Source organism: Agelaius phoeniceus, chromosome 3, assembly GCF_051311805.1.
Source record: "Agelaius phoeniceus isolate bAgePho1 chromosome 3, bAgePho1.hap1, whole genome shotgun sequence".
Taxonomy (NCBI): domain Eukaryota; kingdom Metazoa; phylum Chordata; class Aves; order Passeriformes; family Icteridae; genus Agelaius; species Agelaius phoeniceus.
The window spans coordinates 60,889,889-60,907,533 of NC_135267.1; the positions used below are offsets into that span (position 1 = coordinate 60,889,889).

General features: G+C 39.6%; 1 protein-coding gene across 1 annotated transcript in view; it reads right to left on the reverse strand.

Moving 5' to 3' along the window:
* The window catches only part of CNKSR3 (CNKSR family member 3), a 61,069-nt gene that overhangs the window by 12,410 nt on the left and 31,014 nt on the right, over positions 1 to 17,645 (reverse strand). Inside the window, exons 3-10 of the mRNA XM_054630401.2 lie at positions 13,600 to 13,802; positions 12,295 to 12,382; positions 9,728 to 9,769; positions 7,755 to 7,874; positions 5,952 to 6,011; positions 3,134 to 3,202; positions 2,277 to 2,423; positions 573 to 697 (exon numbers count right to left, since the gene is read on the reverse strand). Coding sequence (XP_054486376.1) covers positions 573 to 697; positions 2,277 to 2,423; positions 3,134 to 3,202; positions 5,952 to 6,011; positions 7,755 to 7,874; positions 9,728 to 9,769; positions 12,295 to 12,382; positions 13,600 to 13,802 — 854 coding nt within the window. The remainder of the gene's footprint in view (positions 1 to 572; positions 698 to 2,276; positions 2,424 to 3,133; positions 3,203 to 5,951; positions 6,012 to 7,754; positions 7,875 to 9,727; positions 9,770 to 12,294; positions 12,383 to 13,599; positions 13,803 to 17,645) is intronic.

Below are 17,645 nucleotides of genomic sequence, written 5' to 3' on the forward strand. Positions count from 1 at the left end.
ACACCACTCTCCCTCCCACTGTGTATACAGGTCTGCATTTTTATAGCTTACACCACAGGATAAAAAAAATAAGAGTTGATGTATTGCCTCTCCCTTCCCTTCAGTGAGAACATATTTGTTTTAAACAACTTGCAAGTTTAAAAATTTAACGTGATAGGCGTCATTTAACGTGACATTCTTTTCTAACTCCCACAGCAGTTACTCAAATTGCTAAAAAAGGAAAAAAATCCATCAGTGAAAAATGTTAGGGACAAAAATTACTTCTTACTGTGTGCAGCTGGATTTAAACAGTGTCAGAAACATAACTCCACAACAAAACCAGAGATGACATTGGGGTCATGTTCTGGGAACAACTCTGCTCTCTGTGGTACACAGTCTTCCAGTAATAAAATCTTCTACAATCCTGGTAGCATACACATTTAAGCATAAGATCAAGCAATCCAACTCATTTAGGCAGCTAGAAGCAAGTTTGAGATCTGCAGCTAATCTGCACAGAGCTCTATCAGAAGGCCAGCTCAGAAACAAGTGCAGTGAAGGAGGTTTCTGTGAGTGGTGCAGGTTTGTTTGCATACCGAGGAGAATATGGAACAGCTGGTGGAGGGGGTATGTACAGATCCAAAATGGCTGGCTTCTCCTTCTTCAGTGAGGTATCCACAGTGCTTTCTGGTGACTGAGTTGAAGCTGGTGAGGGACTGGTCTGAAATATTAAACAGCTATCAAACATCTGAACATTCATTTATCATTCACAAAAAGATAACTTAATAATCAATAGCATCATTTTCATCCCTAGTGAACTACTATCTCTGTGATATATGGACACTTCAAAAACTCTTGGAGTCCACATTTTCCTCCACCTCCAGTCTTGGCTAGCTTTACAGCCCTCCCACAGAAGTCCTATCATGGGTAATATATTGCTCAAGCACATTTTGCTCTTTCCAGTTCTATTTTTCATGTAAATTCCACAGACAAAAAAAACAACTGAGACAAAACCCCCTCTTCTATATTTAGATGTGTTAAAAGAAAGCAATTTGTTTAATACAGATATGATTAGCAAGCCTTGTGAAGCTGGCATATGCTACCTTTATTCCATACACTCCAATGCCTGGAGCACAGACAGGAATACAGTAAAGTTCACCATAGATTGAATCAATGGATATAAGGACCAGGGAAGCAAATTAAAAATACATTTGGCATTGCTCATCTTTGCACCTCACTTCTATAAATTCTCAGCACCTTTCTAGGTTTCTGTCTGCCTATAGGAGAGAAAAGGATTCAAAGACCTTTATTCTCCAATCATTCCCTCCCCTAAGGAAACACTGCTGGACATAGCCAATAAGCCAGCCCCACCTCAGCTCTTCACACTGGAAGCACATGTCAGGCACGATGCCACAAAAACAGGACACATGCACTGGTGAAAGGAAGGATGAACAAGTAGTCAAGCATACATCTACCCATTTTGAGAGAAATCTGCTTTCATGGAGATTTGTGATAGCCACCAGCATTTTACAGGTTTAAATTACCCCCATGGCTGTAGGGAGACCTGTATCACAACAGGAGGAGGAAGGGGAATTCTCCCTGGTTTTATTAATTTCAGATAATTAGTATAAATTCAGTTAGGTTGCTCACTCCTGCAAGCATTGAGCCCTAAGTTTCCTAATACAACATGCCATTCCTCAACATGGTTATTTAAGAATCACTTTCTCTGTCTGCTCAGTACCCAATCTGTGGATTGCTCAACAACCAAATCTTATTTAAACAAGTAGTTTAAATAATTTTTTTGAAAAAAATATTCTTTCTCCCCCTTCACTAGACTAAAAAGAGGACAAATATATGGAATAGACTTAAGCTATTTCAGCAAAAACATATTACTGTGATAAACAGAGAAAGCATTTATTTATTGCTCCACACTGATGAATTCCATACATATCAGCAGTTTTGCCTCAGATAAGTTCTCCCAGTGGCACACAGACTGATTAAAATATTCAGCACACCTAGTCCCTTTGTGTACCAAGAGGGCATTATCTGGTAGCAAGGAAACAGAAAAAAAAAAAACAAAAAAAAAAACCAAAAAAACAACACAAACGAAAAAACAAACAAACAAAACCACCAAACCACATTTTCTTTTTTATTCCATAGGAGGACAGCCATTTCACCTAACCTGCCTTGACATATACTCAAACATCAGTACTTAGGGGCATTTCTGGGATTTTCCTTTTTTCCAGCTACAACCAAGGCATTCCCATCCTGAAATGAAAGTGGAGCTGGCGGGTTCTCACCTGCACCAAGGGTGGTTTCCAGCGCAGGTTCTTCAGAGGAGCAGGAGTGAAATGAAAAGAGCCGGTAGGACGTTTCTTAAGCAGCAGCCTAACTCCAGCAGGATTCTCTCGCAACTTTGCCACCAGATTTTTTAGTTGCCATCCAACCTGGTAGAGAATAAAGACATCTTTTATTCAGCATTTATTTTCTGAAAGCAAACAAACAAGAAAAACCCAAACCTCCCAAGTTAGACAGCTTGTTTTGACATGAACCTAGAAGAAATAAAGGATTCCAAAAAAGCCATCTTAAGAATTTTTAAAAAATGGAAAGTTCTTTTTTTTTGCAAGGTTTTTCATTTTCTTTCCAAGTTCTCTACTTAAGCTGTAAACTAAATACTAAGATATCAAGCAGTGCTCTTTATACCTCAGATCCAGTCCTAGAAGGATGCATGGATATGCTCAAATTGACTAACACTGGGATTCAGAGTGAATAACTTTTGTCATATTTCTTTCTCACATTGAAAGGCATTGCCTAATGTGCTAAGCAAAAATGCAATCATTACATCCAGGTTCCCAGATGCAAATGATTGGACAATCATTTGCAAATTATTGTGGGGACATTTTAAAGCTCTTTATCTGCATTTCAGTGGACTGTAACAAGACATTTTAAACAGGTCTTAAATGCAACATGAACTATTTTAATATTATGCATAAAGCGCTTTAACATGAAATACTGTATATTTATCAAAATATTGCAAATAATAAAATTTATCTTGACAATAAAATGTTTAAAAGCCTCAAACATCAGAAATGAATGCCTCCTGACCCCATCCATGCAGACCCTGTGGTGCATAGGAAGCATAAGGGAAGTTACTCACCACAGTTTGCTGATTAACCTGGATCACTTCGTCACCAGCGTGAATCTTCTGGGAGCGATCAGCAGGGGACTACAAAGAGGAAAACAAGAGTTATGTGCTGCATCAGGTCTCCTTCTGTCCCAAAACAACCCCCCACCAATCCAAGTCAAAGGTTGCATCAGCAATGATTTTAGCTATATGTAATTTTCACCTCGGCTGATGACTTGAGAAATGTAAATTAATGAATTGAATTATTTCTTTTTATGCTGGGGGAACTAAACTGAAAGAGAGAAGGCATAGCCCCCATCTGTTAAAGACCAAATTGTATTTAAGTCATGGGACAGTCTCCACTCTCCTTTTCCCTCCAGTTTGTACTATAGTTTTAGACAGTAATGGAAGAGGCAGGAGGAGAATTTCTGCCCTAACACAACAACCATCTCAAAGAAATTTTATACAAATGTGTATTTATGTTAAAAAATACTTCAAGACTTTGAACGTACAGAACAAAGGATCAAAACCCTTCCAATCCACAAGATAGATCCTTTGCACTTACTCTTTTTGTTTTCCAATGTAAATAGAAGCTTCTGACTTTAATGTGAAACTGCTTGCCTGAATCACCAAAGTCAGCAGATAAAAATACTTGCACAGACAGGTATTTTTCAAATACCTATCTAATAATAATACACTTTAAAATACAATTTTCTTGGAACAAAACCTAAGCTCTGGGGAGCCGTTAGCAAGAAACAGATAAGTATGTCAATATTTAGATTTATCAACAGCTGGTGCAATGCACCAGCCTTTGCTGCACTGCAGTTATTAACAACACTCTCACTGCTGTAACACACCAACTCCTACCAGCCTTGACAACACCCAAAGCACACACACACGCTACCTTGGTACATGCTGCACCCTGGTCACAGGAGAGCAACTCCTACCATTCCCTCCACCCCATGAGTAACCACCAGGCAGCAGGCCAGCTCTTCCTAGTGACTCCAGAACTAAGCACTGGGATTAAGGACTCCCTTCTCCACCTCATCACACCTTTAGACCTCATGTAACTTTGTTATGAGAAAGAATTGTGAGAATAAACAGTCAACAAAGGAAGAAAACATGGGGAATTTGTGGGAGGCTTCAGCTATCATGAGTAACCCCATTTCTTCATTGTCTTCTTGCTTCCTCTGAGAGGAAATGCCTCTGTGGAAAGCTGCATATATAGGAGTCAACCAAGATCATGAAAAAATGCTGGGCCAGAGTCAAGTTTGTGAAAAACAAAGCTCCTTTCAAGCTGTCCTTTGGGTGACCAACAGCTCATCTGAGGGAGGGTGGAGGACCCTTGCACAGAGAACTCCTGCAGCAAGTGACAGGTCACAGCACTGGAATCACATTGTGAGAGCAGAGGAAAGAGCAGAGTTTGGCTCTAGGCGAACACAACATGCAAAGTCTCACGTAGGATGGCATTACTGAGGGATCCTCTTGGCTGACTCATACCAAGTGGACTTCCCCAGTTCTTCCATTGTTCAATTCAGGGATGTAATTCCATTGCCATTTCCATCCACCAGCTCCTGGGGATAGCTACTAAAATACCATTCCAAATCTAGCAAGAAAACTGAGCTAAGATCCAGCCTGGGTCATATCTAAATGATACCACACCACCATAAAGCCATCAGTTGCTCACAGATCTCTCAGTTGCTTGTCAAGTTCTGTTGCTCCAAAGGAAGGAGTTTCCCCCAAGGAAGGATATTCCCCAAAGGAAGAGCCATAGTTGATAACAAAAAGCAGACACTTAGGTCAACACAGAAAGCTACAGAAGGAATACAGACCCAAGACCTACATGCAGAAGCAGCTTGTCAGCAGTCAACATTACATTCTTTTGCACTTATCAGATGTTAAAATTGCTGCAGAAGTGGACATGATCTCTGTGGCAGATCCTATAAGAGTTATGCCAGGACAATAGCATCAAAGCTATAGAAGCTTACACTTGGCAAGCACAGATTTCCACACTCTCTTGCCTGGTCCCTGGACCTGGCAGGGGAACAATTAGAATCACTGGTTCTTTCCTATTCACAAAAAAAAAAAAAAAAAAAAAAAAAAAAAAAAAAAAAAAAAAAAAAGGCATTGCAGCAGCAAAAGCCAAGTTTCTCTGCTCTTTTTTTTCTTTCAGTCACTGCTCCTGGACAGAAGTAGCCTGTTTGAAAACACCACAGCATCACCTGCCAGCCTCAGCTGCTGGCTAGAGGTCTACTCCTTCAAGGGCTGCCCAGAAGCCTTCAATAAACCCTCAGCTGCAAAGGACTCAGTGTACAAATAAAACAAGGAACCACCTGCAGTAAAAAACTAGTTGCCTCTCTTGCCAACTACTTCCTTCCAGCTGACCACTCTTAAAGTCTTACTTGTTCATACTTGTTTTAGTCTGCAAGGTAATTTTGTTATGGGACAGCTCATTGATTTAATTACTCATTACTGAATTTAGCACACTACCACCTAAATGGTCCCATTAAGGGAGATTGCCTTTTCCAGTGGAGAGCAAATACGCCCAAGACTTTGTTAAGCAAGATACCATAAGAGCTCAGAACAGCAGATACAGTAACTTATTAAAGCAATTACTTTAATGCCAAGCATTTGAACTAATTTGTGTACTTGCAGAAACTGGTTTAATCAGACTAACAGTGAAACATGCAGGCACAAAATATTTACAAACTGTGGAAAAAACAAACCATGGATCACGCAGTACTTAAAGTAGTAATGCCATGCAAGTCATGTCTAAAACAACAAAAGTAGTTAAGTCAAACTAACTCAATCAAAGCTGCTGTCTGAGGTAATCTACATTTGCTTCACTTACATTTTCTGTAGTTCCAGTAATTACATGCAATCCATCATAAGTTGATTTGATGTACATTCCCTAAAGAAAAAATGAAAAACAAGTTTAAAGGCAAAACAAACCACATAACTTATCTGATTAAAACACTGTTGGCAACAGACTCAAAACATTATTAAAACCAGTTAACAATTTGTATATTCTCCCTGAAAAAGTGTGTAGTCTAATATTACAACACTCTAAACTTCTTCACAGATCACTTTTAGTGTAATTTATTACAATATTTATAATGACTTAAAACACCTAGTGTATGGAATAAGACTTAGAAACACTCTCTGGTTGGTAATACCAAACACTGCTGATTTTTCTGCCTTGTCAGACTTTGGCCTTGAACAGAATTTTATTTCCTTACTATCCAGCCTGCTTTAGAGAATTACAGGTTTTACTCAGTGGCCACCAGTTCTCTCCAAACAGAGCAGACCCACACAGATGGGCTACAAGTATTGCTGACATGTTCTTTTACAGCTTCTCTTGGTAAGTCGATACACAGACAGCCTCATAACCACAATGCTTACATAAGCATTAAAGTTCCAGCAGAGTATTTGTGGCTCTGTATGCTAATGCTGAGTGTGAACACAAGGGCAAACTGGATGAAGTGGGTGTTGACTACAAGAGCACCAAATTAAAAATCATGAATAGGCTATTAACTAATAATTACATAGATTTCCCACAAGAGGTGACCAGCAAATTGATTTCATCATTTATGAACAAATACATGACTACTTTTCCTTTCTACATCTGTTGTTAGAAACTCTGAGAAGTACAGTATTGGATGTTACTCAGAGGCTGAAAGCAGCTTAGATGCCTGAAGTTATCACACTTGCTTTAAAAATAGGTGGAAAATTATATGATCTTTTTGACCCTTCCTCTTCAGCCAATTCTCTGCCTGTTTTCCAGTCAGTATCCAATTGGGTGCACCCACCTCCTTGTTTCTTATTTAGGCCAAGCTAGACTGACTCTGCTTCAATGGAGCTTATGTATTAACAAAGAAGTTCCCATTATTTCAAAAATGCATGACTGATTCAGTCAAATCCACTAGTCTAGGTAAAACTATATAGCACAGTAAGACTGTGCAGTTTTCTCTAAAAATGCTCATCTCTCCTGCCTCCAGGGCTAGGAGTGAATACAAATGCATGTAACAATTTAAATTCCCTCCAACTCATTCTAACACATCTGTTCCCTAGACAGAAAATCCACCAAGATTTCAAATTAAGTTTCTCATAACCAGCACTCAGCTAAGCAGAATCCATTGAACGAATAAGAGTCAGTATTAAGACATGGCCAACAAAGAGTTAAAAAATTCTCATTTTCCTGCTAACAGCAAACCTCCAAAATTCTCCCATTCATCTCTACCTTGCTATAAAAAACATAAAAAAGCATCTTTCAAACAATCATTTCTCATTGCCTTCTCCCTCTCCCAGCCCCCCTGGGAAAAAAGTGGCTATGGTAACCTGAAAAAATAAAACTCCTAGCTTCACAAGAATTTGTAAATTCTCCAATATCCTGGTTAACACACAAACCTTCAACAATTTAGAATCAGAAATTATATTTGGGGTCAAGCCTATTAATGTGCATATCTGTCCCTGGCAGCCACTCCAGCACACCACCTGACAACTGACCTTTAGGGTTCATTCTTGTGCCTCTTTCTTTTCCCCACAGGTTACCATAAGATTTGAAATACCTTATTATAAATACACACTTGTATTGGCTCACAGGGCTACCTATTAAATACTGGGAAAATCAGGACCCTCCAGCCTTGCTTCTTACCAGGCCTTCCCCAGGCTTAATGTTGGTTAAATGGACCTCCTCCAGACAGGCACACTGGCTCATCAGTGGGTCTGTAGTGGACCGGATGGCTTTGTCACAAATGCCATTTAAAGTCTTGGCCTGCAATGAGAACACACAAAAAACAGGAAAATTCTCTCTTGGCTTCTTCATCTTTTAGTTTCAAAAGATATAAAGCAAATGAGTTCTAAAATCACTGAAATAGAAGATTCATTTGTACAGATCTATTCTACAGCGTGATTACATCCTTATTGTAAAACAGAAACAACCTGTTTCCATTAGTGCCACCTTACCATCACTAACAGATGCTGACACAGCCTCTGTCTGAAAAAATAAACACAAAAAATATGCCAAAAAGTTGGGTTTGGAGTTTGTTTGCTCTAACCAAAACAGAACTCATTAAAAATTGAAACATTTTGGTGTTTCCTTGTGGGAACAATTGACATTTTTCATGTTGTTCTGTATTTCTGCTATAAGAATACAACTAGCCATGTGTCACAAAAAGTGATGTGTTAGACATTGACATATCTGCACAAAACCTGACGGTATAAGGTAGGACCATCCAGCACTCAAGTGCTTCTGCAGTACTTCTCTCCATTATGCCTCTGAACTGACCTCTTCTGGAATGCTTACACAGGCAAGGTTCATATTTCCTTTTGACCAAAACATAACTGATCCTAAGCCAACATTATAAATAAAGGCCAATTCTGACCTTGGCATGTGTGTCAGTAAAGTTGGAGGCAGAATGGCTTTGCCTTGCAGAACACGTAACTACCAGAATGTCTAATTAACCACGAAAAAAGAAGAAAAAACAGTCAAAAAATCTGTGCCCTCTCTACACTCACAAATTTCATTATGTCCCACTGTGTTTTCTGCTTTGATATCAACTGGAGCAAAGCTGACACTCCAAGTAGGTTACAAAATCTTAAAGGAGAGGGGAGAGAAGATTAGTACACAGTACAGTAGTTAGCTATAAACAGTTTGGGAACCTGCAAGGTAAGTCACCTTTCACAAGGGGCTTGAATCCTTTAGTCAAAGTAGACACGTGTAACTACAGAATAGGGGGGAGCTGTGTCATAGGAAGACATTGGTTTGGATTACAATGGTCCCTGGAAACAATAGCTCCAACGTTTTCTGTTTCGTTTTACGTCAGATTTCTAGAGCAGCAATAAAATAAATCAAAACAATGTTTAAGTGTGAATGTGAGGAACTGCTCAAACAAGGGAATTCCAAACAACAATACCTACTTCCAGGGTGGGTGTACACAAATGGAAAAAGAAAGATACAGAGAACTCCCTTTTACATGGTCTCCTTATTTATGAACAAAATTATTTTTAGTTATTGTGCTACTAAATTCCTAAGCATCTATGAGCTACCGGAAGGCCTTATCAAAGAGCACAGCCTGGTTCATGTCAAAAGCAGGAAGCGATGATTAACTGTTACAAAATATAAAAAGCATTCCATTACACTCTGCATTTGGTCACAAGGCTGCTTCAAACAGCCCTAAAAACTCAAGCTCAAAGTACAGAGCCAGAGCTTCACTTTTGTGGCAGGGCAGCTCTTTTACAGGAAGAAGCATAATAAGGCAGAGCTTCTGCTTATTAGGGTGCTAAATGCACTTCACAGGCATAATTGATTTATTTAACCTGTGATATTTTACAGGACTAGTCCTCCCTTGAAAATTTGAGGTTAAATTCTCTTGGAAATATAGCTGTGTAATGAAACTTTAAGGCATACTTGACTACATGCTATCACTGCACACAATCCATCTGCTGAAATTTCAGTGATTTCCTCTACATGAAAAAACATTCACAAAACAACTCATAGTAATGTTTACTTGCATGATATGCTTGTGCATTTGGGACTGAAAAGCTGCTGTCAATACAGTCAGCATAGAAGCAGCCGAAATGAATGTGAATGCAGACAGCTGAGTTTCAACAGAAACATAAACTTACCACAGTCTGGACTTTATCTTCCATGTCAGCCACAGTGCAATCCTAAAAATAAAACAAGAACAAAACCCCTACATTAACCAATAAACATGGAAACAAATAATCTCTGAAAACTCTACAAAACCGCCATTTTAACCTGAAATAGAAAGAGAGTTATTCATGCTGCAGGGATTAGTCAGATTAGTTTCACCCAGTAGGGCTCAAAAGGACTATTAAGCAACTATTTTCTGGCCCTGGCAAAAAGCAATAATAAACCTTGAAAACTAAGAGAATGTGGGATTCAATTACAGCAGCTGACTTTTCTAGAAAAGCAGAACCTTGCACAATTAAATCAGATTCTCAGATGGCCAGGCAGATGTGCCTGCCTTTCACTGATAAACCCCAACTCAGGTACTCCTCTGCCCCAGGCATCAAAATAGATCTAAAACATACTGTTAAATATAGAAGGGAATGTGATTTTCTAAAAAATATGCTATCAGTGACATTCCTGAAGGGCAGAGGACTGCACACAAGGCATTATTTACATAGTCCAGGTATAAAAGCCTTTGACCTGAAACAAGTTCATGTAAAAATCTACAGAAGTTGTCACTGTTTTCTGCAAGAAGTGCTGAACTGGAGAATGATATTATTCTCAGATTAAAAAGTTAAAACAGCAAGTAAATAATAGACCAAGATTTACAATATCTACAAGGAGAAAACCCCCAAGCATTTTAATAGGCTGAAGGAGGAGTCATATTGTAGAAGTTTGTGGAGGACTTTCCCCTATTTTTCTCTGCTAAATACATCTGCACAAATCAATAGGAAATGCCATCTATCATCACACAGCCAAAATGCTCAATATTGCAAAGTCCTTCTGCTCCCACTCATTTCGTTTATACTGTTTATTATTTAACCCTTCAAGTTTGACATGGAACTTTAGGTGGAGTAAAATCCTGTCCTTGAATCTATATAGCTATCATCAAAGGTAACTAGAATCTTCTTGCATTCCTGCCATGCTTTATTATGATATGCTTTTATGCATTATTTATGATTATGCAGAGCAGCATTGGTTCCATGAGAGCCACTGGCCTCTTCATCATTAGAACTGACCACCTGCTTCTGTAGTCTATGTCTTAATAAGAGATACTTTTGAAGTCTAAAAATCCTCCTAATGATTTTTCCACTGTTCTCTTTTCCACATCAGGAGACTCCTTTAGACTATTCTAGCATATGTGCCCTGTCCCAGGACAAAACCATGTTGGTTGGTTCTTCCCCCATTAATGCTTTTACCATAGCCCATCTTTTATTATAGGTCATATCAAATTGGCAGAGAAGTAATCTGACATTTTTTTAAATGCCAGGGTTGCTGTTCACAACTTCCATTCCCCTGCCATTAAAGGCTGACCTAACAGAAAGATTAGACACACTTTTTAGCAGCTTTACTAATACATTCAGCAATCTCCTATCTCAGTTCCTGTAGCACTCTTGGGTGAACACTATCTGCTGCTAGAAACACAAACTGTTCCACTGCACAGTCTGCACATCTGTAGCTGTAAATCACTGAGTTTGTGCAATTGCACACAGAGTGCCCCAGCAAGAAGGGCACTGAGCAGCAGGCATGCATATCTTGGGGTACCCAGACACCATCCTTTCACAATGACAACTGACATCATTGGGTGGCATCACACCCTGACAACTCAGGATGTTTCTGTCCTTTGCCATCATCCCCTTCAGCATGGGGAGGAAATCACCCATGTAACAGGACATAGTCCTCCAGAGTTCAAACATTATATGGGTACAGAATAATGGTTATGAGCAAGTTTGGCAGTCACTGAAGTGTGCACTGTGTGCACTGAAGTGCTTCACAGCCACAGCAGTGCCACGCTCTCAGAACAGGCTCAAAAACAGGCAGCATTATTCAGAGAGCAAAATTTTATGGCAGCTGCCAAGATTACCACGGCTGCCCTTTTAGCTATTATCTATACAAGCACTCATCATACAGCTGGTAAATTAAAGTTTTGAAAAATATTCTGGTCTTGCAGTAGTGGCAGAAGCAGTCTGGCTAGTGGGATCTGTATCATAAAAGTGTCAGCTCCTTCCATTACATGCAGCATTTCCCATTTGATAGCTAAAACTTCCTGCATGGGACAAGATCTATGGAGTCTGCAAACATAGGTACAAAAAACAATGGAGCCATATTTTTGTTTAGAGTTAGCAATGATAACTGTTTTTCAACATGCTGCTTGGAATGTGAAAATTTTCAAATGCCGATCAACTATTTCAAAGACTAATCCTCTTTCCAGGAAAGCTCAAGAAAATAAGAGTAGCCTTTAAGCTGCAGTCACTTAAGACACAGCCAGCAATACCAAAATTGATAATTAAATTGAAAGGCAGGGGAAACAACAAAAAAATCCCACGACTCAGAAACACAGACAGCTGAAACTGACCTTCATGGACTTTCAAAGTTAAAAGTAAGCTCTCATTCCCAGAACTGCCATTCATTAGCACTCAGCACAAAGCAATCACACTACTTCCCCAACATCTCCTTTCCTTCCCCTTTGGAAAGCAGAGAGGAAAAGAAATCAGCTGACCTTTTGAACAGTAGTAGTGAGGTCCAAGCAGAGCTGAATGATTCTGTTCTTCATTGATGAGAAGTCAGCAATACCTGTAAATGGGGTCCTACAACAAGAGAAAATTCCCCTTAGATTGGAAGGACCAGCCTTCTCCCCATCCTACCTTAGTCCCATATGCTCTTCCTCACTGCTAAGTGCTGCAACTCTGACATTGATATAGGTGTGAGGATAGTTTTACAATGTAAATATTCCTGACTGCGTAGTCCTGCTCCACTCTTGCACCAAAATGGGGAATTTTCTAGCCCTGTCCTTGGGTTTACCAGTGAGAGAACCTTTAACTTTCTGACCAGACAAGGGGATAACAGTTCTCTAAAAGAAGAAAAATAGATTTTCACATTTTACACACAGAGGTCCAGTGAGACTTAGAGAAGAATCATTATAGGTAGGGCAGCTTTAGGACCTGAAGAGTCCTACTTCTGATCTTTCAGACAGTTTCAAAGCCTAGAAGAGGGGTTGAGAAATAACCATAGCAGGTCTAGAAATGGACAAGCCAGCAGTTTTGATGACTGTGAGTTACAGAAAAAAATTAGGGTGAGCTGCCGGCAACAGAGTGAGAGGAGAGGACCAGCTGAGAGGCACAAAGTGTTAACATCACTGACTGGACACAGATCAAGTCCTTACTTGAGAGCAGGACAAAGGATAAAAGTGCACCTTGCTGCCAGTCCCTGTGCAGCTATTCTCCTAACTCTCCTTCTCAGGAAGCTAGCTAAGGCTTTGAGAATTTATATTCATCTCTTAACATGGACTGCACCCCTGCTGCAGCTGTAACAAAATAATTCTGTCTCTTTCCAGGCAAAAAAAAAAAAAAAAAAAAAAAAAAAAAAAAAAAAAAAACAAATAAAAAGAGAAAATGAAACAGCAGAGGGATAATCTCTCCCACTGCTCAGTTTTCAAATCACATAGCTAAGGCCATGATTTCAGCAGAACATTAAAAATTCTTTCAGGAAGGGATCTGCCAATGTCAAGTAATTTAGAAGCTGGGAAAACCATGTGTATGAGAAACTGACCTAAAAGGGAACACTCCTACTTTTATAAATACTTTTATAACGTTGAGTGCAACATTAACAGTTTCATTGCTTTTAGCAAGAGTGTAAGTGCAAGAATTATACCCTAGGTTAAATTTATCCACTAGAGGTCTTCTAGCAACACCAAAAAAGGGGTTAGTAACATCAAGATCTTTACACCCAAGCATCTAGGAAAGGCCCTACTAAGAGAAGCAATTCTTAAGAGCAGCAAATTAAAATATAACCATTTCATTCTCACCTGTCCAACCATGCAAGCAAGGCTTTAGCAGCACCAATAAGCTCCACGACAGAAGTAAGGAATTCATTGGGGGGCTTGCGAGAGGTATTTCCATCATAATTGGAACTTTTCCTACGGCTGCTGATGTAGTTCTGCAGATTGTTGGATGACCCTCGTAGCTTGAGAACCAGGTTCTTCATATTGTCTGTTTCAAGGCCATAGTTCTGCAAGGAACATTATGAGGCTTGCTAAATATCCTTGTTGAGTTCTCCTATTTATTATAAAACAAGTTAAAAGCTCACATGGGATGAAAAGTCTTGATGATTTGCACAACGTTCTCATGGTTTTTTGGCAAAAATGTCTTGAAAGATTTGTTCTACACTGTAGCCAGTAAAGAATACTTTTATAAGTGCCAAACCTCAGTTTCTGTCATTAATGAGATTTAAGGACACTTTTTCATCAGAATCAAGTCCCAATGTCCTAATAGATATCACTTACTTGTTAAATGTGTTGTTTTTCTTTGTGTTAAAGAAGAGCAAGCATTTTGTTTTTCTTAAAACATTTTCTATCCTGTGGTAAATAAACACTGAAGTAACATTTCATTCACAACTAAAGATAAGTTAAATCTGGTAAGAGATTAAAACATCAACAGGAAGCAAATGCAGTTTTGCAATCAAAAGCTTAAATAAATATTTGAATCACTAGTTTTCAGCAACTGTGCTTCTTGACTACAAAAATGCAATTACTTGCAAATTTGAGGACAGTGTTAAGATCATACATGGTAATTAAACCCATTTTTAGACATCAAATTTTTCATTCATTTACAAAACAAAGATCTGAGAGCCGTGCCTACAACTTCAACTGTATAGATTCAAATTCCTACTTTTCTTGAGGAAAAAAAACAAAAACAAAAGAACACCAAACAACAACAAAAAACCACTCCCACCAGAACAAAACAAACACACAAAAGTACAAGAGTCCTGCCCTTCACTTTTCTTTTGCTGCTGCAGATTCTTGCAAACTAACTCCAAGTTCCATAGTTCAGTCAAATACACTCTCTACTCCTTCTACTTTCCTACACAAAAACCTAAACCAACTAAGGCAAATTTTAATTCCATTTAATTCCTAGATGCTGGCTTGTATATCCATTCCCTCCAGAGTGAAGCACCTGTAAAGCAGGCTGGAACATTTCAGATTAAGTTATTTACAAAATGTAAGAATCTTTGACCCAAAGAAACACATGTCTCCAGTGTATGGAGAGGTGTCAGCTTCACAGCTACCTTTAAAATCCTACTGCCTCCTATGGATAAGATCCCAGTGGGTTTAAGTTACACAAGTGCCTCCCTCCTCCACCTCAGGGCTCTTGGCAAGGAAATACCCTTAATGTGCAGCCAGGAGTAAGGGTTGAAAGGATATGTCCAATTTTAAAAAATGCCACTGTTGCAACAGCAAAGGATATCCTTAAATTTTCCAGGATTACAGAAAGGGAAAGATCTGGATTACTAAACAACTTTAAAGTACTTGCACACTGTGATGTGTGAACTTATCACCTTTAAATTTTAACAAAAACAACAACAAAAAAAAACCCACCAAGAAAACCCAGCATCCCAAGAGCATTATTTTTATGCATTTCTTGCAGTTAGTTTTATCCCCCTCTTAGAAGACTGAATATTAGTCTATTGTTGAGGGAATACTTTTTCACAAACAGGTCTGGATGTGGGGCAAGTTGCTATGATGACAAGAAAGTAGCCACATATCAGAAACCCTGCCCTTAAAGAAGGGAACTAGGGGACGCTGATCCCCTGCTTTCATAAAGGCACAGAAAACAGAAGATATTTTTCTGTGCAGAGGTACAACCCAATCACCCTGATCAGAACTTGAGAGTTTTCATGTAATTAAGTATCTCCAGATCTTTCTTTCTGTCATTCAGATGCACAAACTCAGCCAACCACCTGTGGGTACTTGAGATTAGAGGTGGCATTTAAGAGGACATGTGTTGTTGATATACCAGGTAAGATTTTGGGCTTGGCCTTAAAACATTCACATACCCCTTATCACACTTTTCATCTTATCTATACCACAGGTGAGTCTGGTGTGACTCTTCCAGTTCAGGTAGTTTTTAAATAATTCTGTCAAGTTGTTCTCAGTTTTGAGGGTGACTTCAGCAACACAGGTGCAGCCTCTAGGGATGCAGGGGCTCCAGCTCATAACTGCAACATGTGTTCCCAAAAGACTCCCAAGACCCCACCACAGCTAAGCTCCAGGTCACTGCTCTAAGTTCCCTCCTACAGCTTCCCCCAAAGGCTCTACAGAGTGCACTTCAACTGCTAAACCAGCAGTTTGTGCTTCAGGAAAAGCCCTGACCAAGCACCACACCTACCCACAACACAGAGTATGCAGCTCTTGAGTACCAGGACACCAAACTGGACAACTGTGGATCAGCCCTAGTGGATGAACTACGCCAGAAATAGGAGTCATCCCAACCCAAGCCACCTCTGCTCCACCAGTCCCCTCACTGTCTGCTCTAATACACAGAAAGCATTTTGCCCCTTCACCAGGTACAGCAATGCCTTTATCCAAGCTGAAACTCTCTTGACCAGCTCTCTTGACACCACCAGCTGGAGGTGTCAGGAGTTGAAACTCTCTTGACATCATCAACTATTCTTTCTCCTTCACTTGCAATGTCCAGTGTGTTGGGAGGGTTGGCTTGGGGATCTAAGCAATACAAAGAAATCTAATCCCTTGGTTTAGCTCCCTGAAGTAGCTCACTTCAGGGTCAGGTGAGTGCAAGCACAAAGGATCACTAATCAGAGGACAGGAGGGGGTGGAGACAGCAGCTGACTTGGATTAATTTAACTTGTCATGGAACTGTAGCCCCAATCCACGACAGATAGGAATGCTGATACTATGGCAGCACACCAAACAACCTTCACAGTGACACACAGTTGAAGTGCAAAGCTTAACAGGCTTTTCTTGAAATATTTCCACAGGATTAAGGCTACAAGAGTTATCAAATCATTACTTAAGCAACCAAAAGGTTTTGGTTGCTTAAGTAATTGTAAGATGTTGCTCATGAACCAAAAAAAAGGTTGCACTTTACTACTGCTCCCGATTTTAAACATCAAAGTTGTTTTGACCTAAACACAGGCTGAAGCCAGCGGTCAAGAGCACCTGATGTCAAACATTCCCAGGCTATTACTCATTAACCTGGGGAGCCACATGCAGGGCTGGAGGAGAGGCAGCACCCACACGTGCAGGAGAGAGCACATGAGCTCACTCCTTCTAAACTCCATCACATTTAATGAGAAAAGGTAATCTGACCAAATAATGGCTCACGGTCAGGCAGCCAAAAACAAAAAAATTAAAAACAAAACAAAAAACCAAACGTGGCTAACTGAAGTCAAAAGAGCAGAGCAGTTGTGTCAGAGCTGAATTGGGCTGATGAAGAGCTCTGGTACTGCCCAGGGACAGCATCCTCTTCCCTTTCACAGCCATGGTCACATGCTGCAATGTGATGAGTTGGGCATGCTGGCTGATTGAACTGAAAACCTGCTCTGGGGGAAAAAAATGAATAAAACCAGTTCAAATGCTTGCTCAGATGCTGACCCAACTCACTGCAGGCTATATAAAGAATTAACACAAGGCACTGTCACAGTCACCTGTTCTTGCTCTTTTCCTTCTAACAAAAATGCATTCTAAAGAATCCTCTGGAGTAGTAAATTTCCTAATAAACAACAAAAAATTTGAAGCATCTAAAAGATCTAAAATCTTATGTGGCAGTGCATAGATATCCTTTGACAATGATTAGTACCCAAAGGGTAAGTGTTCATGAATGCTTTTTTTTTCATGTTATGATGTTATATTTTATTATGCTGCAAACATGCTGGCAGAACATTACCACCAGTAAAATGATGAAAGGCACAACTATGTCCTTTTTTTGTTTATGGGTTTTTCAGGGCTTGGGGTGGTTTTGTAATTGTATATAACGAGTACCTCTTTGTTCTAATCTCAAGAAAAATCCACTGCATTTTGTTTCCAAACTCTCCCATCATACAGTGTAGGCAAAG